Here is a 24,735-nt window from a genome sequence, read left to right as displayed (position 1 = left end):
AAAGGCAGACGTTTTACCACATCTAGTTACACTCCATCTGCTATTCCATACGGTTCTCCTCATTCAGTCACAACCACAGTACTAGCAACGTCGAGAACCGCTTCTGCTATATTGAAATCTGTCCACACTATTCTGCGCAACACTAGAGACGCACACCGAGCGGCGCCGGAAACATGACGTATTTTAGGCGACATCACGCAGAACGTGGAAGCTGCCGTTCTCTCTTACAGCGCGCCATAGCGACCGAAGTAATGAGGGATTTCGTTTGACTGGAAAGCCGCTGATTGGTTAGGAGTGATTGGCGCGCCGCTTGAGAACGCTTGTGATTGGTGACAGGCGGAGCGCTGTATGAGTGCGGATTTTGATTGGCTAGGAAATTTTAGCGCGCCAACAGGCCTACTGAAGAGTCTGAAGCAGAAGACGGAGAAATATGTGGAATAATCACGGTTAGTGCCAGAAAAGCGTGGCGATAGTGGTAAATGGTGCTATTACTGAACGTCGTTATCAGCTACATTACAGTATGTGACGTTCTAGCCTAAGCAACAGAGCAGCCATCTTCGTCTGAGCGTAAAAACGCAGCACTGCTGTTGTGAACTTGCTTCTATATAGAATATACGGTACAATTCATTAGCTTAGATGTGACGTATTCGAAAAAAAAAAATCGCATCACGTTGTGTATATATATTTTTAACTAGACTTGAAACCCAACTTGTCTTTGCTTGTACAGGTGGTTTTGATGGTGGTTATGGCGGCTCAGGGATGGGAGGAGGTGGATATGTGCAGTCACCTGGAGGATTTGGATCTCCAGCCCCTACTCAAGGAGAAAAGAAATCTGTATGTATTACAATTTATTTTCTTTTAATCTACTAATACCAGTGCTCCAGGTGGTGACTAAAACTCTAATTTGCTACAGCAATTGTAGCTGTTTTCACCGTCTGTGACCACAGCTATTCTACAGGAGTAGTCCCTAATCTTTCCCAGACCGCAAAATATAGTGTCCACCCTGTTATGTAGGAATGTATAGAGGGGGGTGCAAGTATGCGGTTAGGGCTCCTGGAAAGCTGAGTGCTGCGGGAGCGATAATGTGGAGGATGTAATGGTCAGCAGGCATAGCATTATCTGTTGGTGGTATGAATTACTGCCTGGATCCCAGGGAGTTATTTTCTGTGTGTCCGTGATTGGAACAGTGTGCTTTCCGTGTATACTTCCGTGTGAAACTGAAACCCGTTCACACTATGTACACGATATTGTGAGCGCCGCACATGCTATTCCCTGTCCAGCGGTACTCACTGATCAATGCAGCCCCTTAACTCTTTCAGCACCCTGGACAGAGACTACCGCTGGACAGGGAATACCATGTGCGGCGCTCGCACTATAGATTAATGGTTCATTAAAAAAAAGTTACTACTTACCCAGAACTCCCTGCTTCCGTGCTTCTTCCTCAAGTCCGGCCTCCTGAGATGCCGTTTCAGACCATGTGACCGCTGCAGCCAATCACAGGCTGCAGCGGTCATATGGACTGCCGCGTCATCCAGGGAGGTCGGACTGGATGTCATAAGACGGACGCGTCACCAAGACAACGGCCGGGGTACGTAGGAACTTATTTTTCTTAATATCGCTGCGTTCCAGCACTGATCAGCAGCCTCTTCTCTCTATCAGTGCTGACAGAGAGAAGGGGCTGCCGATTAGTGCAGTATCTGTCTGTATGTGTACCTCTGCCCACCCGGCCGTTGCCAGGCAACGGCTCCATCACACACGGACGGCACACGGATGCCTTCCGTGTGCCGTTAGTTTTTTTTGATGGCACAATTTACTTGCATGGGCGTCACGGAATCTCGGACCAAGTAGGACATGCTCTACTTTTGTCGGAGCGTAGCAACATGACCGTCAAAAAACTGAAGTGTGAATGGGTCCGGGTACTAGCCGTCAGAAAAACGGCTAGCACCCTGAAGAAAAAGACTGAAGTGGGCATGAAGCCTTAGGAAGAGCGGATCAAAACATTAAATGGCTAGCAACGGTTCCATTAGAATTACCATTTGATTTCAATGGTAATTCTTTTGCAGTCTGCAGAACTTTTGTTTCCGTGAAAAAAACGGAAACCTAGCGAACGGGGGCAAACTGAAAGCAACTAAAACAAAAGAATTACCATTGAGCTATGGCTACACCTCAACTTTGGTTGCAATGCATCATCGCAAGTAATGATTCTGAATGTAGTTGTGTTGCGACACAATAGTCAAAAAAAATAATCAAAACTTGAATGCGGATCGCAAGACCTCTATCCCTTTCCACATTATCACATACAGTTAGCGCATTGCAATGTAAATGTACGTGAAGGCACAAGCTATGCCTGTGCCATCGCCAGTGGGCGTCAGCTATGTATTACAGCTGAAACTCCTGTAAAGTTCAAGGTATTGCAGTGTATACATGCCATCAGCCAGTTGGAAGTTCCCTAGTGGGACTAAAAATGTTGGAGAAAAAGAAATACCGAAAATCGCCTTTTTCCCATAAATCCTTATTTATTTTTTTTTATATAAGAAAAAAAATAAACTTTAAAAAAAACTATACATATTTGGAATCGCCATGTCCATAACGACTCAAATTATAGAACTTCCGTTATTTATCTTGTACGGTTAACGCTATAAAAAAAAAAGCCAGAGTTGTTGTTTTTTGGGCACCTTGCCGCCTAAATAATGAAAAAGTGATCAAAGAGCCGTGTGTACCCCTAAATGGTACCAATAAAAATTAAAAAAACAAACCCTCACACAGCTTTCTTGATGGGGGAAAATAAAGGTATCGTTCTTATAATTTGGAAAAAAAAATATTTTTTTTAAAGAAAGTGATTTTTATTGTGCAAACGCTGTAAAACAAAGACACGATATACATTTGGTATCTATATAATTGTGTCGACCTGCAGAATAAAGTTAATGCAATTTTTAGCGCACACTAAACGCGGTAACAAAAAGTCAAAGACCATACCAGAAGTTTTTTTTGTCGCCACGCCTCCCAAAAAATGAAATAAAAAGTGATTTTAAGTCACATGCCCCCCAAAATGGGTGCCCATATGAATTACAGATTTTCCCTCACACCCCTTCGTCGACAAAAAAATGAATTGCCCCCCAGAAGATGGTGACGGAAATGGTGCAGAGTGTGTTCCAAAAGGGGGATAAAATGGTGTACCATTTATCAGTGTGACACTGGCCACACATCTATGGATTATTTATTTACAGCATTCTTACGCCACCTTAGGCCCCATGCACACGAACGTGCTTTTGCGGCCGCAATTCCCGCGAAAATCAACGGGGAATTGCAGCCCCATTCATTTCTATAGGCCCATGCACACGACCGTGGATTCCACGGTCCGTGCATGGCAAAGTAGCCTGGAATACAGAAAGAATGGACAAGTCTTATTACACCCGTGTTCTGCGGTCCAGGCTCATAGAAAATAATGGACGCGGCCATGTGCACGGCTCGGGGGTGACACTCTGCGGCCAGCCGACCTGAAAATCATGGCCGTGCACATGGCTACGGTCGTGTGCATGAGGCCACATTATGACCTCTCGGTGGAAATTTTTTGCACCATCTGCTGTGCATAAATTTCTGGTCAAAAGGAAAAAAAAACGCCTGTGGTGTTATAATGCTCACTACATGCATGGTGCTTTTTCCGTTAAAGAGGCTCTGTCACCACATTATAAGTGCCCTATCTCTTACATAATGAGATCGGCGCTGTAATGTAGATTACAGCAGTGTTTTTTATTTAGAAAAACAATCTATTTTCAGCAAGTCATGAGCGATTTTTAGCTTTATGCTAATGACTTTCTTAATGCCCAAATGGGCGTGCTTTTACTTTTTACCAAGTGGGTGTTGTGGAGAGAAGTGTATGACGCTGACCAATCAGCATCATACACTTCTCTCCATTCATGTAAGCAGCGCATAGTGATCTTGCGTTGTTCACGATGTGCTGTCACATACACCCACATTAATGTTAAAGAAGTGTCTTGACAGTAAATAGACATCACCTCCAGCCAGGACGGAATGTCTATTTGCAATCCCGACACTTCGGTAACGTTTGTGCGGGACTTACAGCACAGCAAGCGTAATCTCGCGAGATCACGCTGTATATGACAGCTTATAGCTAGATCACGCTTGCTGTGCTGTAAGTCCCACACAAACGTTACTGAAGTGTCGGGATTGTGAAAAGACATCGTGTCCTGGCTGGAAGCGATGTCTATTCACTGTCAAGACACTTCAGTAACGTTAATGTGGGTGTATGTGACAGCATGATATGTTTGGGTGTTTTCAGGGGGCTGGGACAAAGAAAGCCTGACAAATGAAATTCATCATTTTTATTTTTTAACGGCCATGAAAAACTGATGCAAATTGGATGTCAAATGGCCATTAAAAACTGACTGACTGGAAATGGATGAAAATTTAGAGACACACTGATGCAAAATGGCCATGAAAACCTGACCGTTCAGTTTTTAATGGACATTTTTTTTCACTGTCGTGTGAATGTAGCCTTATTCACACTGCCAGCCGGATAACACTGCAGACATGATCATATTATGTCAAATGTTTTCTGTTAAATATTGCGTATTACATTGATTTTAATTATTTATTTTTTCCCCCAGAGGTCAAGGGCACAGCAAATAGTGCCATGCACAGTGTCTCAGCTACTCTCTGCTGCTCAAAGTGATGAGCTTTTCAGGATAGGAGAAGTTGAGCTTTCTCAGGTATGTATGTTGCAATTATGATTTGAACAGGAGGGTCACTGCTACGTGATTGTGGTATGATTTTTCCTCCCTGATGTGGGTACCAAGTGTGTTGTTTGAGACTCCAGGCAACAAAGAATTTCTCTGCCCTCTCCTCCCTGAGGATAGCGGTTCACCCCAGTCCATCTTATATATATTTTCGAAAGTGTGTTTGTTTGCAGCCCGCTTTTTCATTGGTTTAACCCCTATCCGCACGAGGACGTAACTGTGCGTCGTTGCGTGAGGTTACTTCCCGCACGAGGACTTACAGTTACTGAGTTTTTCCCGGTGTACGCTGTCGGCAACAGTGTGCAACGGGAACCAGGAGGTCAGCTGTCGCCGACAGCTGACACTCCACTCTTGCCGACCAGCGGTCCTTTGACGCTGATTTCGGCGAATTAACCCCTTAAATTCGCAGATCGGTTGCAATCGCCGAATTTTGGGGGTTTCTAACATATCGGCAGACCCCGGTCCGAAATCGCGGGGTTTGCCGATAGTTAGTATGGCAAACGGAAGCCAAACAATGGCTTCCGTGTCTGCCATGGACGGAAGCCCATCATGACCACCCTTCGGCTGGTCCTGATAGGCTTCCTGTCATAGTGACAGGAAGTCACTGTGTCGTTCCCGATGCACACTGTCGGCGACAAGGTGTGCATCGGGAACTTGGAGATCAGCTGTCGCCGACAGCTGACACTCCAGTGTTGCCGATCAGCGGCTCATCGCCGCTGATTTTGTCGATTAACCCGTTACATGCGGGACTCGATTGCGATCTCCGCATGTAGGGGGTTTGTAGCACAATCAGCAGCCCCCAAGCAATCGTGGGGGCTGCTGATGCTTGTGATGGCACCCGGGGGCCAGGCAACGGCCTCCGGGTCTGCCATGTATGGAAGCCTATGAGGATCTGCCTCCGCTGATCCTCGTAGACCAACTGTCAGAGTGACTGTGACGTCACACTGACAGTTGGAATACATTACACTACCTAGGTAGTGTAATGTATTCTAGCAGCGATTAGAGCTGCAGGTCAAAAAAGAAAGTGTAAAAAGTAAAAGAAAAGTTAATAAACAAAAATATAAAGTGTAAAAAGTTCATAAAAATGTTTTATAAAAGTGTAAAAATAAGTTTTTGTTTTCCTACAATAAGTCATTTATTATAGGTAAAAAATTAAAACGTTAAAAAAAAGTACACATATTTGGTATCACCGCGTTCATAACGACCCAAACTATGAAACTATAATGTTAATTTTTCCGCACGGTGAACGCCGCAAACAAAATAAACTGAAAACTGTCAGCATCGCTATTTTTCGGTCACTACTCCTCCCAAGATATAGAATAAAAAGTGATCAAAAAGTCGCATTTACCACAAAATAGTACCAATAAAAGCTACAACCCGTCCCGCAAAAAACAAGCCCTCCCACAGCTTTTTTGAAGAAAAAAGTTACGGCTTAGAATAGCGTGTCTCAGAAAATATATTATTTTATAGAACCGTAATTTTATTGTGCAAACGCTGCAAAATGTAAAAAAAAACTATACACATGGTATCGGCATAATCGTACCGACCCGTAGAATAAAGTAAAACTTAATTTATTGCGCACGGTGAACGCTGTAAGAAATAAAGAATTTAAAGCGCCAAAATCGTTAGTTTTTTGGTCACCTTAGCTCTAAAAAAAAGATCCTGAGGGGCCAAAATGCTCACTATACCCCTAGAAAAATTCCTTGAGGGATGTAGTTTCCAAAATAGGGTCAATTTTGGGGGGTTTCCACTGTTTTGGTCCCTCCGGGGTGTTGCAAACCCGACACGGCACTGAAAACCAAACCATCAAAATCTGCGCTCAAAAATCCAAAAGGCGCTCCTTCCCTCCTGAGCCTAGCTGCGGGTCCAAACATCAGTTTTACGACCACATATGGGTATTGCCGTAATCGGGAGAAATTGCTTTACAAATGTTGGGGTGCTTTTTCTCCTTTATTCCTTGAAAAAATTCTATATTTCCACAGAAAAATAGGTGATTTTCATCTTCTCAGACTAATTCCACTAAATTCTGCAAAAAAACTGTGGGGTCAAAATGCTAACTATACCCCTAGAAAAATGCCTTGAGGGGTGTAGTTTCCAAAATGGGGTCACTTTTGGGGGGGTTTCGTCTGTTTAGGTACCACAAGACCTCCTCAAACCTGACATGGTGCCTAAAATATATTCCTAAAAAAAGGAGGCCCCAAAATCCACTGGGTGCTCCTTTGCTTCTGAGACATGTGCTTCAGTCCATTACCGCACTAGAGCCACATGTTGGATATTTCTAAAATCTGCAGAATCTGGACAATAAATATTGAGTTGCGATTCTCTGGTAAAACCTTCTGTGTTACAGCTTTTTTTTTATTACAAATGAATTTCTGCAAAAAAAATGAAATTTGTAAATTTCACCTCTACTTTGCCTTAATTCCTGTGAAACGCCTAAAGGGTTAAAATACTTTCTGTATGTGGTTTTGAATACCTTGAGGGGTGCAGTTTTCAAAATGGGGTGATTTATGGGGACTTTCTAATATAGAAGGCCCTCAAAACCACTTCAGAACTGAACTGGTCCCTGAAAAAATGGCCTATCGAAATTTTCTTGAAAATATGAGAAATTGCTGCTAAATTTCTAAACCTTGTAACGTCCTAGAAAAATAAGTACGTGAAAAAAAATGATGCAAACATAAAGTAGACATATGGGGGATGTTAACTAGTAACTATTTTGTGTGGTATTACTATCTGTTTTACAAGCAAACACATTTAAATTTAGAAAAATTGTAATTTTTGCTAAAATTTGAAGTTTTTCACAAATAAATATTGAATTAAGCGACCACATTTTTTCACTAACATAAAGTACAATATGTCACGAGAAAACAATCTCCGAATCGATTGGATAGGTAAAAGCGTTCCGGAGTTATTACCACATAAAGTGACACATGTCAGATTTGAAAAAATCATCTGTGTCCACAAGGCCAAAACAGGCTGTGTCCTAAAGGGGTTAAAATGGATCAGGTCATCGAGGCCACCATACTAACCGGATGTGCCAAGGGGGAAGTTTGTCTTTATTCCTCGCATTCCCTTCACTCCAAATGATGTTCCTTTCGAGTTCAAGCAGTTCCCAGTACGCATAGCCTTTGCAATGACTATTCGCAAGGCTCAAGGTCAATCCCTGAAAATGGCAGGAATACACCTTCAAAGTCCCTGTTTTTCCCATGGGCAACTATATGTTTGCTCCAGAGTCGGCACTGGAAAGAATCTCTACATCTTGGCACCGGATCAAAAGACAAAAAACATTGTTTACAAGAAAGCGTTGGAATAGAAACGTTCAGTCCTAAATCAACACTATATAAATCTGTAATGAATATATTGCTTCATTTCATTTCTTTTATGCTTCCAATAACATTATTTACACTCTCTAGCAATTAAATTCATACTGAGAGGTATTTAAATAGTGAGCTTTTACTCTATCTATACCGTAAGTCAACCTCCCGAGCAACGCCGGGTATAAAAGCTAGTTTGAAATATGAGCCAAACTTTGTATGGGAATAAGGCCTCATTCACACGGCAGGGTTTCCCGGCCGGGTGCCGGCCGTTCATAAATCGGCCGGCACCCGGCTGCATTAGGAATAATAGACCCCTAATGGGGCTATTCACACGACCGATTTTTTGACGGCCGGGAAAACCGGACGTCAAAAAATAGGACATGCTCTATCTTCGCACGGGTACCCGGCCGCCCGTCTCCCATAGAAGTCTATGGGGCCGGGTAATACACGGCCATCACCGGGATGTGTCCCGAGTGATGGCCGGGTTTTCCGGAGCTTGCGCTCTATCTCCTCCTCACAGCGCAGAGTGCATGTGAGGAGGAGGAGTTGATGCCATTCTGACGAATGGCATCGCTGTACACTGTGTGGCAGGGCCGGGGTGTACAGCAGGTGGAAGGGAGCACTGCGCTGGCTCCCTTCCCCTGCTTGGAAAGCACCCTGGCCCGGCGACACCTTCGATGGCGCCGCTTGCAGCTGCTGCGGCTGCTACTACTGCAGCGACGCCACTATAGCAGAGCGGGGAGGTATGTCCCCGCTCTGCTATGTGCTAGCCGCACTTTAGCTCCTTGAAGGAGCGGAATCCCCGTGTTTTCGGGGATTCCGCTCCTGGACAGAGCGCTTGATGTCTCTGTCCATATCTGGGCAGTGACATCAGGGGAAACTCCAGAAGCGGAATCCCCGAACACATGGGGATTCCCCTTCAGGAGTTGCCGCTGATGTCACTGTCCGGATCGGCCCGGCACGGATGCAAAACTTAATGCAAACCGGCCGGGCAAAATGGCCGATTTTACCGGCCGACACCCGTGCTCGGGAACGACCCGGTCGTGTGAATCCCGCCTAACTTGTATGTTGAAGTGATCCACACTTGGAGAATGGCTTCTATGGCTGCATTCAATATAAAATTGAGGAGTTTCCTAGTGCCTCATGTGCACTGACATCTCTTTAGATAAACCCTTCCAAAGACCCCCATCAGACTGTCGAATGGCAAATAGGAAGTGAAATGGATTTGGATACAGTGCTTAAAATTTTAAGTAAAGATCTCTGAGCTCACCACGTTGGCATCAACAGTACCACGTTTGTGACATCAGAGCTCCAGATGCCAACTGAAATATGTATGTATAGATGGATAGAGCGATCTTGCTCATTAATTAGGGCTGGGCAAATATGACCTGAATTGATTGAACATGTAGCCTCAATTACGATTATTGAACGATTACTCAGGCCACACCCCTTTTTGCATGTCATTCCTCCCCCTTTTGCATGCTATGCCATTGAATTAATATTTATCCCCGGAGCCTGGTGTATACTACTGTATATAATATACCCCCTGACACTGCCCCCACACAGTATATTGTTCCATTGTTCTCCCCACACAATATAATGCCCCTGTAGTTGCCCTCCACACGGCGTAGTGCCCCTGTAGTTGCCCTCCACACGGCGTAGTGCCCCTGTAGTTGCCCTCCACACGGCGTAGTGCCCCTGTAGTTGCCCTCCACACGGCGTAGTGCCCCTGTAGTTGCCCTCCACACGGCGTAGTGCCCCTGTAGTTGCCCTCCACACGGCGTAGTGCCCCTGTAGTTGCCCTCCACACGGCGTAGTGCCCCCCATAGCTGACTGCCGCCGACACCACGGCGTAGTGCCCCCCATAGCTGACTGCCGCCGACACCACGGCGTAGTGCCCCCATAACTGCGCTCCACGCTGTATAATACCTCCATAGCTGCGCCACACGCTGTATAATGACCCCACAGATGCCCCAATAGTGCCTGATAAAAATAATATAACTTCTCTGTGCGGCACGGTGCAGACAGGCACGATGACGTCACTGCCTCGTATGCGCAATACATAGTGAATGCTCCTCCTGAAGATGCAGATACAGTTGAAACACTTGCAAACCACCCGTTGACTATACCCGCCCGGGCGGTCCGCAATTATCTTTGCAGGTACGTTCCAGAGCGTCCTGCAGATATGCACCGCTCTTTAGCGGCATTTAGCTCCGTGATATAGCTGTCTCTAGACAGCTGACATCACGGAGCTCTGCCCAGAGACCAATCAGTGAGGTCTCTGGGCATGTGATCTTTGTGACAACCTGTCACAATAATCACTATACTTTCACTAAATTAATAGGTCATTTTGAGGCAGATTTTTTTTGCCTTACAAAAAACGCTGTGTGAACGCACCCTAACATTTATTCACCCATGTACAGAAATAGCTACGTTTCGGTCCTATCAACAGGACCTTGACAAAGGTCCTGCTGAGAGGACTGAAAAGTAGGTATTTCTGTAAATGGGTGAATAAACCACTATCTTTGCAACTACTTTTAGAGTGCTGCGTCTATTTCCTCATTTGTGTATCCAGTTCAGCACCGTGTGGATGACTGTCAAGGACGATAGATAGATAGATTTATTTATTTTTTCAAAGGGTGCCTCGATTCCCATAAGGTCGGGAAACTCTGGCCTAGGTGTTCATAACCGAGAGAGTATAATTCAAATTTATTAACCTGAAAAGACATACTATCCAAGTTTTATCCACACACTACAAACGTTCTGTTATTTCCATTGGTGACACAGCAGATGTCTAGGCATTAATCCAGTTCTGTCCAGACGTGTGCCAGCATATCCTCGGATATGGACTCCACTGTTTCAGTGATGCGTTGTCTCAGGTCGTTTAGATCCTATTTCTGGGGGGCAGATACACTGAGTCCTTGATGTAGCCCCACGGAAAGAAGTTGTAGGGTATTTGCTCTGGAGACCAGTGCAACATTGGTGAATCGTTGTTTCCGGCGCAGCCGTTCCGGTTGTTTCATTCAAGTATCATCGAACATCCAAAAGTAAATGTGGAGTTGCACCACCCTGCTGATAGACTACTTTTGGCAGACGATCCGCTATCTGGCATAAGCCATTCCTTTAACATGTCCAAGTAGGCGTGGTCAGTGATAGTATTTTCGGCAAAAAAGAAGGGCCTGTAGACTTTGCGCCTGCTCATTGCACAGAACATGTTTACTTTGGGTTAGTCCCCCATGTGCGTGACAAGGATGCATGGTTTTTCTGAAACGCAAATTCTAACGTTGTGGCGATTTGACCTTCAACAGAGGTGTAAGGTAGCCTCATCTCTGAGTTTGAACACCAACCTGTCAGTCGAATTCGTCCTCTTCCAATCGGCCCTGCAATTCCATGCAAAATTCACGGAATTTCTGTTTGTTGTCTGGTTTCAGCTCCTGAAGATGTATGGCTTACAACGCGGATGTTTTTGTTAGATACGCCATACCGTGGTTTGTGGCACTTGTAGTTCCATACTAGTCAACCTGGTCGACTTTCTCGGACTACGCTTGTACACGACTCAAATCCTGTTACCTCTATCACTGGTTGACCGAGGGAGGCGGGTCCCTCTGTACCCCACCGGCCCCTCCCTGTGAGAGATCACTGGTTACTATGGCAACCAGGAAGCCTAGCAATGACTTCCTGGTGGCCAGGTATGGAAGCCTAAGGGTATATTCACACGCAAACTCAAACATCTGTAAATACGGAGCTGGTTTCAAGGGAAAACAGCTCCTGATTTTCAGACATTTTTTTTTAGCAACTCGCGTTTTTGGAGCTGTTTTTCAATAGTCCATGAAAAACGGCTACAAAAAACGTCCCAATCAGTGACATGCACTTTTCTTTAGCGGGCATCTTTTGTACGCGCCGTTTTCGGAAAACAAGGCGTAAAAAAAACCAGAACGCCGGATTTCCTATTGAAGTCAATGGGCAGTTGTTTGTAGCCGTTCTGCTTCCGATTTTTCAGCCGTTTTTTGGGACTTTTACGACCCGAAAAATAGCTGAAAACACTCCGTGTGAACATACCCTAATAGTTCCATTCTCCTGACCACTTCTGTAGCGTCTCTGTGATTTACATGTTAATGACTGCTTATAGCGTAATTTCGCGAGACTGCTATGCTGTAACTCGGAGACCCTACAGAAGTGGTCAGGAGAATGAATACACATCACGTCCTGGCTGGAGGTAATGTATATTCATTGTCAGGACACTGCAGTAATGTTATACTGTGTTTATGTGACTGCACATAGCGATATAGCTATATCGCTATCTGCAGTGTAAATGAATGGAGAGAAGTGTATGACGCCGATTGGTCACTGATTGGTCAGCGTCATACACTTCTCTCCACAAACGCCCACTTGGTCATATAGTAAAACACGCCCAGTTGTCCATTGAGAAACTCCTTATCATAAAGCTAATATCAACTGAAAATTAAAGTTATGGTTGTCAGAAAATGGCAAAACTAAAACATTATTTATTTATTTTTATTCGAAAAGAGTATTTTTATTGTGGGAAAGTAGTAAAGCTTAAAAAAAAAAAAAAACGATACTAAATTTATATAGCTATAATCGTATCGACCGACAGAATGAAGTTAACATGTTGTTTATACTGCACGGTGAACACTAAAAAAGAAAAACAAAACCCTGCTAGAATTGCTGTTTTTTTTGGTTTCCTCATCTCCCAAAAAATGGAATAGTGATAAAAAAAAGAATCGCGTGTACCCCAAAATGGAACCAATAAAAATTACAGCTTGATTCACAAAAAACAAGCACTCACACAGCTCCTTCAACGGAAAAATAACACGTTTATGACCCTCAAAACGCAATGATGCAAAATTATTCTGAATGACGGCCCAGACCAATTTTTTTAGGTCCAGTCGTTTTTCATTAAAAACTCTCACATTGTCATTTGCTTGACCCCCACTGGTGGACCCCGCAGATGCAGCGGAGATGAGGAAACTTTAGGGCCTTGTGCTGCTTATGAGGCTAGTGAAGAAGTCAAAGATTAGGCAATACTGGAGCGCAGATATTTTGTACAATACCCCAAAAACGCGGCCTGTGCATAAAGTAATGGTTTATAGCGTACCACACCACGCAATGGATGATTCATTTTAATTCATTCAACCCATTATTACATCACCATGTTATACCCTGATGCGCTCCGCCCAGCTTACATATACCCTGATGCGCTCCGCCCAGCTTACATATACCCTGATGCGCTCCGCCCAGCTTACATATACCCTGATGCGCTCCGCCCAGCTTACCTATACCCTGATGCGCTCTGCCCAGCTTACCTATACCCTGATGCGCTCTGCCCAGCTTACATTTACCCTGATGGGCTCTGCCCAGCTTACATTTACCCTGATGCGCTCTGCCCAGCTTACATTTACCCTGATGGGCTCTGCCCAGCTTACATGTGCCCTGATGCGCTCCGCCCAGCTTGCATGTGCCCTGATGCGCTCCGCCCAGCTTGCATGTGCCCTGATGCGCTCCGCCCAGCTTGCATGTGCCCTGATGCGCTCCGCCCAGCTTGCATGTGCCCTGATGCGCTCCGCCCAGCTTGCATGTGCCCTGATGCGCTCCGCCCAGCTTGCATGTGCCCTGATGCGCTCCGCCCAGCTAGTAACTATTTTGTGTGGTACTACTATCTGTTTTACAAGTAGATACATTTAAATTTAGAAAAATGCTAATTTCCTCTAAAATTTGAAGTTTTTCACAAATATTCACTTTATCGACCACATTTTTAAGTACAATATGTCACGAGAAAATCTTTGAATCGCTTGGATAGGTTAAAGCATACCAAAGTTATTACAACATAAAGCAACATATGTCAGATTTGAAAACAATCATCTGTGTCCACAAAGCCAAAACGGGCTGCATCCCAAAGGGGTTAATATCGGTTCAGTTGTCTGGTTCCCATAGAAACTAAACACAGCACAGCTTTTATTTTCCTAAAATTTAACCTGAGCCCTGAATGCTTGCCATATTCAGCAGTTTTGATAATGAGGCCAAAGGTGTTAATTCAAATAACCCACTGCATGAATCTTAGTTAGGTTTAGGAGCTGGCACCGAAAGTTAGGAGCCAGCACAGACAATCTGTAAGGCCTCATTAACACAGCCGTGCCCGTAATCCCTGCTCACGATTGCGAGCATGGCCGACTGCCTGCAGGCCGCATTTTCATGCTGTGCACCCATACAAAGTATGGGAGCACGGCCGAGTAAAAGTCAAAAAGTAGGACATGCTCAATAATTCTTGCCACGGTTCTACGGCACGGACCGCAATCCGCAGTCCGCAATTATGCAGTTTTTTGTTTTTTTTACGGTCGTGTGCATGGGGTCTAAGGCTGTGTCTGTCTTGTAAACGCTATAGTAGTTAGTACCTTTTTGTCATGAACCGGACACAGTCTAACTAAAATAAAAAAATGTGCTTTTCCTTTAGGTGACAATTGTTGGCATAGTAAGGCATGCAGAAAAGGCTCCAACAAACATTTTATACAAAGTAGATGACATGACTGCAGCACCCATGGATATTCGACAATGGGTGGACACAGATGTAAGTTTTGTGTTTTTTAATCTTCTACTATTTAGAGGTTTAAGCACTATAAAATAAATTTTAATTTCTCATTCGTTACTTTGGGGGACACAGACTGTCGGTATATGCTGTTGGCACTAGGGGGCTTGACACTAAGAATTAAAGTGGCCCCTCCGACAAGAGATATACCCCACCTGCAGACACTGAGCTATTCAGCGTTAGCTTAGTGTCTGTAGGAGGCACACTACCTTTCATTTTTAAGCTGGGAAATAAGGTTGACAATAATAATATATAGCACCAACATATATTCCGCAGCACTTTACGCTTCCGAGGGAACATGTACAGACATTACATATTGACTAAACTAATTTACAATTCAAACAAGAGTGAGAACCGTGCTCGCAAGTGCTTACAATTTTGTCCCCTCCAAGGTGTGCGCACAGTATCCTCCTACAAATGTGCTATTTCCCCACTTGTCTTTATTGGCAATGGGACAAGAACGTCAGCTCCTGTGTCACCCACCAGCCTAAGGGGCACCTCTTGTCCCAAAATACGCCTGGAAACACTGCTTGTGAACTTAACCTTACTGTTTTTGCTCTTAGTCCCTGAATGTTTTTTACTAGCAGACATAGGTAAAGGCAGCCATTACCCCCTTCCTAGGGTAAAGAAATCTCTTGCTGTGCAGTACCTGAGTGAATTCATTGGCCATCTCACCCCCACCGTTTATCATAGTGTGTGGTGTAGTGACCCCCTCTACTGCAAGGGAGAACCTTCTTGCCAGACAACCATCACAGTCAATTATGCCTGCTCTAAATGCAGTGCTAAATTTCCCTGTGATCAGCCTACTTGCCTATGTAAAGCGTTCCGGTGCTCATTTCCTATGTAATGAGTGCCTGTGGCTCCTGCCAACCCCAGTATTGCCTGTGCCTGGTATTGGGGGTTTTGAGACGGAACTGGGCCCGTTTCCTTTCTAGGACCTTAGGTAGCCTGGCGAACATCAATCCATGATGAGCATGTTGGTTTACATTTCTGACCAATTATCTCTAAACTCCCGGTCCATGTTTTCCTCACGTGGCAGGCCCCAAATTACTGGCCAGGCCAGCTTGACTGACTTCACTTTCACTGGCCTTTTCTGCCTCTACCCCAATCCAAAGAAGGCGCTGTCTGGTGCCTCCTTTCCCCCCAAGGGGGTCTTATCAGAGAACTTTCTGATTTGGATGACAAGGGTTCTTCCCCCAATTTCCCATTTAAGTTGAGGTACTTTTATTAAGGTGGTCTGTGACACTTTGCAGGTTACTGATACCGTGCCCTTCCCTTGACCTGAATCTGTTTCCTTTCTTCAACCTCATTTAGTCCCAGATGGCCTTTCCAGCCCATTCTGAACTTGACGGCGTAGTTTCCAAGGAATGGAAACACCCGGACAAGTTCACTCACTCTAGCTGGTTGGATGTTGTCTGCACCTTCTGGAAAGTGTTTCTTCCAAGTGGTATTGGTCTATGGTGGTGGACACAAGTTTCCTGCATGGCCAAAACTACTACTTTGCCGATGGCAGACTCCGTTTCCTTCAAGGATCCTCTGGATCGTCATTTGGAATCCTCTGCCAAGCCCACATTTTGAAGCCTCCGGCTACATCTTATGCCATATTTTTGCCTCAGCCAGGGTCAGCAGAGCTGCAACTGAATGGGCACATAAGCGCTGTCATGACTTGCTCTCGGTCTCCTCAGGAGGAATTGGCTGCTCTGTCCTGGACCGTCCCTGTCAAGGTCTTTTTATGGGTTCTCCCACACGGTCTTCGAAACATCTATCCCAAAAGGCCAAACCTCCCTTTTAAGGCTCACACCTGGTGACCCTGATGTCAATCCACCAAGGCCAGAGCGAAGTCCACAACTGCCTGAAGGTGTGCCTCCCCTCGATCCAATTTGGGAGACTTATAGACTTCAAGGACGTCTGGCTCTCCCACATTTCGGATGCCTGGGTTCAGGAAGTTGTATCTTCAGGTACAAAATCGAATACTCAGTGGTCTTCAAGGATGCATATTTGTTAGTCGGACTAGTGCTTCCTGCTCTTTGCAGTGCCACTTCACCATTACCAATTTGTGGCTCTTCTGTTCTGCCTGGCTACGACCCCAAATGTATTTACAATAATCCTCAATTTGGTGATGGTGCTCCTTCGGACCAGGGGGGTTTATGTCCGCCCGTACATAGACAACATGTTAATCAAGTCTCCCACCAGGGAGGACATGACTGCGCTCCAAATCACTCTGGACACCTTAAGCAGGTTCGGTTAGATTGTAAACAACTTCAAGACTTGCCTGTTCCCCCTCCCAGCAGATAATATTCATAGGCCTTTGACACAGACAGCAAGAGTGTTCCTTCCCCAGGAAATGCTGTTGGCCGTTCAGAAAGGGATTGGCTCATTGCCGTCAGCTGCGCAGAGCTCCCTCCACCTTTGCGTGTGAGGGTCCTTAGAATTGCGGTGGCCTCGATAGAGACCATTCACTTTCCGCAGTTCCATACTTTGTGGGTGATCCTCACCCGGTGGAACCGGACTCCTTGGGTCAACAGACCCGCATTCCTCTGGCTGTCTGGTTATGGAACTTTTCAGAACCTCACGGCTCCGGTGCTGTGGTCCCCACAGGAATCCTCTTTCCCCATCAACCTGCTGGTGTTGAGATCAATCTTCCTTTGCCTGCTGCACTGGATATCACTCCTGTCTGGCCATCCGTTGCGAATCCATATGGACAGTGTCATGGCCGTAGCTTATTACCAGGGCGGGGACTTGCATCAAGGCAGTTATCGCGAATATTGTTCCTGCTATGATAGCTGCCGACCCCTGGAATGCGTACTGCTGAGTCACGGACTTCCTAAGGTAGATCCCGTGTAGTGGTCCCTCCACCAGGAGGTCTTCGACAAAATTTGCACCAGATAGGGCAGGCTGGATGTGGACCTCATGGCATCCAGGTTCAATCGTATGGTTCCCTCCATCTCCTGAGCCTGCGATCCAGTGGCCTACACCGTGGACGCTCTTGTGGCTCCATGGACCTGCTTGAGGGTCCTGTACCGGTTGTCCTCTTTCCTGCCTTGGCTCCTCTGATGGCTCAAGAGATTCTGGTCATACTAGTAGCCCTAGATTGGCCTCGTCGTTGTTACGTGGATGTGGTGTCCCTGCTGACCGACATCCCGTGGCCCTTGCCTCTCCATCCTGACCTGTCGGGAAGCCCTCTTCCGCCAGCATTTAAGGTCGCTACGTTTTGTGGCGTGGCGGAGTCTACTTTTCTGAGGGCTTGCAGTTTATCAGAGAGGGTTATTCTTGCCACGCTGAGGGCTTCTGAGCCTTGATCAGCCCTTCTTTACCACCGCACCTGTAAGACCTACTTTTGTTGGTGTGGGAATTGTAATTCTCCCCCCCCCCCCCCCCCCCTGTTGTTTTTATTTTTTCTCCAGTGTGGCCTGGATCAGGGTGGCACTTTCCATCTTGTTTGGTCACCCTTTGGCCTCCAAATCCGATGTTGAGACCTTTCTGCAGAGGGTTGCTGGCACGGTTCCCCCTTGTCGTCCAATTCCTTCTTGGGATCTAATCTTAGTTTTGGAGCTTTTGCAATCGGCTCCATGCGAACCTTTTTCGCAAAGTCGTCTTTCGTCGTCTTCTTTCCTGGATGGTGGTATTTGTGGTACCAGTGACTTCTCTCTGGAGGCTAGCTATACTGTCTGCTTTGTCTTGCCATTCATCAGGATAAGCCAGTGCTCTGCACGGCGCCCTCCTTTTGCCTAAAGTCATTTCGGCTTTTCACATGACTGAGGAAATTTTTTCTATCGTCCCTTTGTCCTACTCCAAATCATCCAAGGGAGCCTTCCCTTCACAACCTGAATGTTGTCAATGCCTTGCAGATTTAAATTTCTGTGACTGCTTCTTTCTGAAGGTTGGATCCCTTGTTTATTCTCCTGGATGGTCCCAAGAAGGGGTTGGCGGCCTCTAATGCCACGATCGATGGATTTGGACGGCTAATTACGAGGCTTAACGAGTTTGGGTAAGGTCTGGGCTTCCTGGACTATGCACAGTAAAGCTTCTGCTCTTCAGGTGTACAAGGCAGCCGCTTGGTCTTCCTTGCACGCTTTTGTCAAGTTCTATGAGGTGCACACCTTTTGCTTTTGCAGACTCTTCCCGTGGTCGCAATGTCGTGCAGGTTTCTGTGAAACAATTAGTCATGCCCTCTCTTCTGTTTCCATCCCCTTGGGACTGCTTTAGGGTGTCCCATTGCCCCCCCCCCCCCCCCAAATGTAACGGATTTTTTTGAGTACTCATCGTAAAATCCTTCCTATTCTCGTCCGGTTCATTGGGGGGGCACAGCTCCCACCCATTTGTTCGAGGTTTTTAGGGTTGGAGGGATTCTCCTCTATCGTTTAGACATTTTCTGATCTTGTTTCGGCTTCTCCTATTGCTTGCAGACAGATCTGAATAGCTCAGTGTCTGTAGGAGGGGCCACTTTTTTTTTTTTCTTTCATTTTTAGTGTTAAGCCTCCTAGTGGTAACAGCATATACCCACAGTCTGTGACACCCAATGCACTGGACGAGTAAAGGATTTTACGGTGAGTACTCAAACAATCCTTCCTTCTACATATTTGTTTGTGATAGAACAAAACTTGGAAACTATATAAAAACATTTCTAAAAAAGTTATTTAAAAATAAATCTTTGTATGCTAACCAGAAATTGCCTAATGGTGTTTGTGCTAATGAATATTGTAATATTTGTATAATCTAGGATAATTATTTTAATTCTGATGTATTCATTTCTTGTATTTGCAGGAAGCAAGCCATGAAAATGTGGTAGTACCACCTGGGAGTTATGTGAAAGTATCTGGTCATCTGCGTTCATTCCAGGTAGAATGGTTATAGTGGTAGTTTTCATGAAAGACGGGCATCATTTTATATGGTAATTAGGTCAAAGCAGAATTGTCTGAGGTTAGATGCATTAATAGGACCAAACTTGCCTGGTGGTGTATTGGTGAATTACCTATCGATGCCCATTTCTAGAATGCTGACTTGTCTTCAAGTCTATGTTCACACTGCGTTGAGTGTGTATGTTTGGGGTATGCGCTGGGGAAATACTCCCACGTAAGATGTCCAGAGACCCCCTGTGGGCCCTACTATTGCCGAAAGTTTCATTTTTGGCATTTGCCGACTGGTATACGTTGCCCTGCCCGTTCCTTGTAGGAAAGCGAAAAAGTATAGTGTGGTTTATTTTTTTTTGTTTTTTTAATGGTGACCCATGGACAGGTGTGGTGTTTGTTGAATAAAGTAGCCATGTTTTTCTAATCCTGGACAGTCCATTCAACTGAAGGCCCAGAAAAATCTGTGCTATGCTGCCTGCAAAAGTTTAGAATGATGGGTTAGCTTTTTCTGAATATGCCGTGGTTTGTTCTAATCTGCAACAGTGTTTTATAAATTAATTACTATATCCTTGGATGCTATCCTGATATTTATGGTAGTAGTTTGGGCATTGGTTTATAATTTGGGCTTGTGGTGTTGTATATTGTATTTGGACCAGTCCAGTTTTTAATTTTGTTCCAAGGACCACACACGCAGTTTGGACACAGTTTTTTATTTTGGCTCCGTTTTTTGTTTTTTTTGTTTGTTTTTTGCTTTTTAAGCCAAACACAAGGGTGGACACAAAGAAAGGTGATGCGCCATCTTTTCTCTATACCTTTCCATCCTTTTGGATCCTCTTGGCTTTGGCTACAAGAACGAAGCCAAAAACTGCAAGTAAACTTGCAGTATTTGTCATTGTGAATTGTCACATTCTCCCATGACTAAATTCAAGGTTGGGTGTATTTTGCAAAATGTGTGGTTTTTTGTTGTTTTTTTAGACACTAGCTGAAGCAATTAATACTTGTAATTTTCCATTTTTCACCAGAATAAGAAAAGTGTTGTTGCCTTTAAGATTGCACCTATTGAAGACATGAATGAATTTGTATCTCATATGTTGGAAGTCGTCCAGGCTCACATGAGTCTCAATGTCCAGAGTCCGGTAAGTTTGCCATCAACAAAAAAGATTGGTGTATTGTTTTCTGTTCTTTTGATGGATATGGAGCATGCCTGATATAATTGTATTCTCTTTTCAATCTATCCCAACTTCTGGCAAATTGTCATAATTAGTAAAATAAAGGATCACTTGATATACCAGGGCTGTTCGTTCTTTCCCGTTTTGTTTTTTTTCGCTCTATCAAAGCACGTTTTCATGGTGCTCTGTGCAGTATAGATCTTTAAAACCATAGGCAATAACTAAAATTGCCTTTTTATTCTCCCTGCTTTCTGGTCAACATGCTTTAGTAAGCTGCTAAAATGGAGGCTAGAGCTCTCTGTATTGTGTGCGTAGTACAAGCATGGGTTAGGAAGAGGAGGAAGTCTGTGTGTTGCAGCTTTAGCCAATAGCTGCAGTGTGGGAAGTAGTCAGGGAAGGGGGTGTTAAATATTACTCAAATATATTACTTTATAGTTGAGGGATATGAGCTTTGTTACCCCTTAAAGAGGCTCTGTCACCATATTATAAGTGCCCTATCTCCTACATAATCTGATTGTCGCTGTAATGTAGAGAACAGTGTTTTTTTATTTTGAAAAATGATCATTTTTGAGAAAGTTATGTACAATTTTAGATTTATGCAAATTCGTTTCTTAATAGACAACTGGGCGTGTTTTTACTTTTTACCAACTGGGCGTTGTAAAGAAGTGTATGAGGCTGACCAATCAGTGACGAATCAGCGTCATTCACTTCTCATTGTTCCAGCCTAGTGTGATTGTGCAGTGAAAGAAGCTGGGCTGGAACAATGACAAGTGTATGATGCTGATTGGTCACTGATTGGTCAGCGTCATACACTTCTCTGTACAACACCCAGTTGGTAAAAAGTAAAAAACGCGCCAAGTTGGTCATTAAAGGAACAGTGTTACCACAATTTTTTTTTTAATATGTTAAAGATGTTAGTGCTTTATTAAAAACGTTTGGATTAATTTGTGTGTTTGTGTTTTACTTTTTCTTATTTTTACACTTTTTCTTCCCTATGGGGGTTGCCATTTTTTTTCCCATTTCTGTATGTGTCGATTAACGACACATACAGACATGGAATACGGCAGCCACAGTCCCATAGGGACTGCGAACGGGGCCCGTTCGCAGTCACTATGGTGTACGCCGTCTGTGTGAACTGAGCATGCACCGCTCCCACACAGTTCAATTTGAAATGCGCGCCGTCCGACGCCATTTTCCTGTGGACCGGAAGTCGCGGCCGGACAGTAAGATTACTACTTCCGGTCGCGGCTTCCGGACTTGTGCACATGGAGCAGCGGCAGCAGACAGAGCGGAGGGAGCGGCGGCGACTGGAGCAGGTAAGGGATTTCTATGTATGTTTGTGTTCAGTGTGTGTTTACTACTGTATGTAAACCTTCTACACTGTGTGTTAGCTCAAAAAATGGCGACACACAGTGTAGGAGGTTAGACCGTTCAAACCCCTCGTTTCTCCCGGCACTAGCCAGGATAAAGGAGGGGGGGATGCTGAGAGCTCACTAGAGCGAGGGCTTTTTACCCAATTTTGCAGCATAAAGCAATGTGGTTGCTTTACCACATGCAATGCTGCAATTTTGGGAATGGCTCCATCTAGTGACCAGCAATGGGAAATATTATAAATTAGAATCCAATTGAATCCAATTTATAATATTTCCTGACTCGTGAAAAAAAATAAAAAAATTAGAACAATGTTTAATCACCTATACACTAATTGTTTAACTAAAAAAAAAAAAAAATCATGTTTTGCTGGCAACACATTCCCTTTAAGTTGCTCAAAATTGACCGTTTTTCAAAATAAAAACCACTGTTCTCTACATTACAGCACCAATCAGATTATGTAGGAGATAGGGCACTTATAATCTGGTGACAGTCTCTTTAAAGCTTCTGACATACAGCTATGTCAAGGAGATCGTCACTTTCAACTGTGGCATCTCAGGAGCTTGACAAATAGCGGGGGACCTCCCTTTGTGTACATGTTGAAACGGTCACAGGGTACGCACAGTTGTCCGTGGCAACTAGGAGCCTAAGCCCCAGGCCTGCCATAGGTATAAGCCTATTAGGCAATGCCAGAGGCCTGTCAGTGTAAGGGTATCCACACACTTTGCAGGTTGTTACGTTCAAATACCTCAGATTTCAACATTTCTATGGTGAAATCCGCTGTGAACATCCATAACAGAATGAGCATGCTGTCGATTTGAAAATTTGCGACATGCTTTGATTTCCGTGCGGGAAGTATTTCTCAGCATGTGGATGAGATTTGTTAAAATCTTGAAAATGTTCCGTCCCGTGTGCATGTTGCCTAACACAGTAATCCCAAGCATTATTGCCTGACCAGGTATTCCAAAGCGTTTAAGTGATCGCAACTTTGTCCCCCTAATGGGAAAATAACTAAAAATATACCCTATTTCTTGTTAATATTATTGGAGGACACAGCAGAATGGGCATAGGCCCTTGACACGAAGAGGCTGACCCTAGGTAAGAAGAGTTTTGGCTCCGCCCAGGCAGGCCATATACTTCCTAGACACTGGCTAAATTTGTAGACCTGACCTGATTCTCAGATCTGCTGCTGTGATGTTTCACAGGTGGGTTGTTAGTCTGGTCTCCAGCTTACTGAAGCCCCCTGGGGGCTCCAGGATACCAGGCTGTTCTCTGCACTTAATTTCCCTCACTGCTGGTCACCTAACCTAATTTTCTGCTTCGCAGGTGGGGTGCCAGTAACCCCACTGTATGTGCAAGGTTACTGAAGAGGTGACCGTGCACACACCCGAGAGGGTATGTATGAATTCTGTCCCACCACCCCACCCCACCGGTAACTTTCTGAGACCTACACAAGGGGCCATGCTTTGACGTTTGTGTTATTACGCCCACAGGCTGGGTTTTCTTCTTTAGTGCCGGGGAATTCATGAGCCGCCACGCCCCTTGTCGGTCACATGATCCTGACCGGCTTATCAGCCCGGCCAAGACCGCTGCATAGCCTACCTGGAGGGAGTCTTTCTTTATGGAGGCGGACATTAGGAGCAGGGCTGCTGTTCAAAATGCAGGCTTCTAATAGATCAGTTCATACCTCAGCGTTGCTTCGGGTACTGTGGGTGTCAGAGCCATTTCCGAGTATTTCTACCTTTCAAAGGGGTAGCTTCAGCTCTTGCTCCAGGAGCCATTTTTACAGCTTTGTTTATTTTATTTTTGTTGTTTTCAAAACAGTCATTTTTCTTTTAGGAGGTACAGCTTCCCCAAGGGTCACTCTTTCTTCTAAGGCCCTGTTCACACAGAGTTTTTTGCAGGAGGAAAATTCCTCCTGTAAAAACTGACCCTGGAGGTTTTCATGTTTGATGTGGTTTTTGACGTGGTTTTTGAGGCGGTTTTCAAGGCGGTTTTTCAGGCTGTTTTTGCCGAGGTTTTCACACGCATGAGGCTGGGTTCACACAACCATGTTACGTCCATAATGTACGGAACGTATTTCGGCCGGAAGACCCGTATCGAAGACAGTGCAGGGAGCCGGGCTCCTAGCATCATAGTGATGTACGACGCTAGGAGTCCCTGCCTCTGCGTGGAACTACTGTCCCGTACTGTAATCATGATTACAGTACGGGACAGTCGTCCTGCAGCGAGGCAGGGACTCCTAGCGTCGTACATCACTATGATGCTAGGAGCCCGGCTCCCTGCACTGTCTTCGGTCCGGGTCTTCCGGCTGAAATACGTTCCGTACATTACGGACGTAACATGGTCGTGTGAACCCAGCCTGACATCCTTCTGTCAACGGATCTGTCACCATTGAAATGAATGGTGATGCAAACGGAACTTACTTCACACTTGCCTTTCCGTTGAGGGGTTCCCCTGACTGAAAGCACCGACGGAACCCCTCAGCAGAAACCACGCTGATGTGAACAGGCCCACATTAAAAAAAACATTGTTTTCTGTTTGCATCATCATTGACTTCAATGCTGATGGATCCGTTGCTAATGGGATTCCCTACACTGCGGTATTGGTTCAGTCGAAACGACAGAACCCTTTGCACAACGGGGACAAACAGAAACCATTAGCAACGGATCT

The 24,735-nt window shown here is 45.0% G+C and overlaps 1 protein-coding gene across 2 annotated transcripts in view; it reads left to right on the top strand.

The window, feature by feature from the left end:
- The first annotated feature begins 244 nt into the window (after positions 1 to 244).
- The window catches only part of RPA2 (replication protein A2), a 32,779-nt gene continuing 8,288 nt past the window's right edge, over positions 245 to 24,735 (top strand). The window contains exons 1-6 of one of the 2 annotated variants that reach the window (XM_075850547.1): positions 245 to 446; positions 728 to 834; positions 4,629 to 4,730; positions 14,541 to 14,654; positions 19,437 to 19,511; positions 20,545 to 20,658. In XM_075850547.1, the coding sequence (XP_075706662.1) occupies positions 431 to 446; positions 728 to 834; positions 4,629 to 4,730; positions 14,541 to 14,654; positions 19,437 to 19,511; positions 20,545 to 20,658 (528 nt within the window). In that variant the 5' untranslated portion in view covers positions 245 to 430. Of the gene's footprint in view, positions 447 to 521; positions 618 to 727; positions 835 to 4,628; positions 4,731 to 14,540; positions 14,655 to 19,436; positions 19,512 to 20,544; positions 20,659 to 24,735 lie in introns of those variants that run through there. The other variant, XM_075850548.1, reaches the window with a different exon arrangement.

Source organism: Rhinoderma darwinii, chromosome 2 (assembly GCF_050947455.1).
Source record: "Rhinoderma darwinii isolate aRhiDar2 chromosome 2, aRhiDar2.hap1, whole genome shotgun sequence".
In the NCBI taxonomy this organism is placed as follows: domain Eukaryota; kingdom Metazoa; phylum Chordata; class Amphibia; order Anura; family Rhinodermatidae; genus Rhinoderma; species Rhinoderma darwinii.
This window is presented reverse-complemented; position numbering and strand designations above follow the sequence as displayed.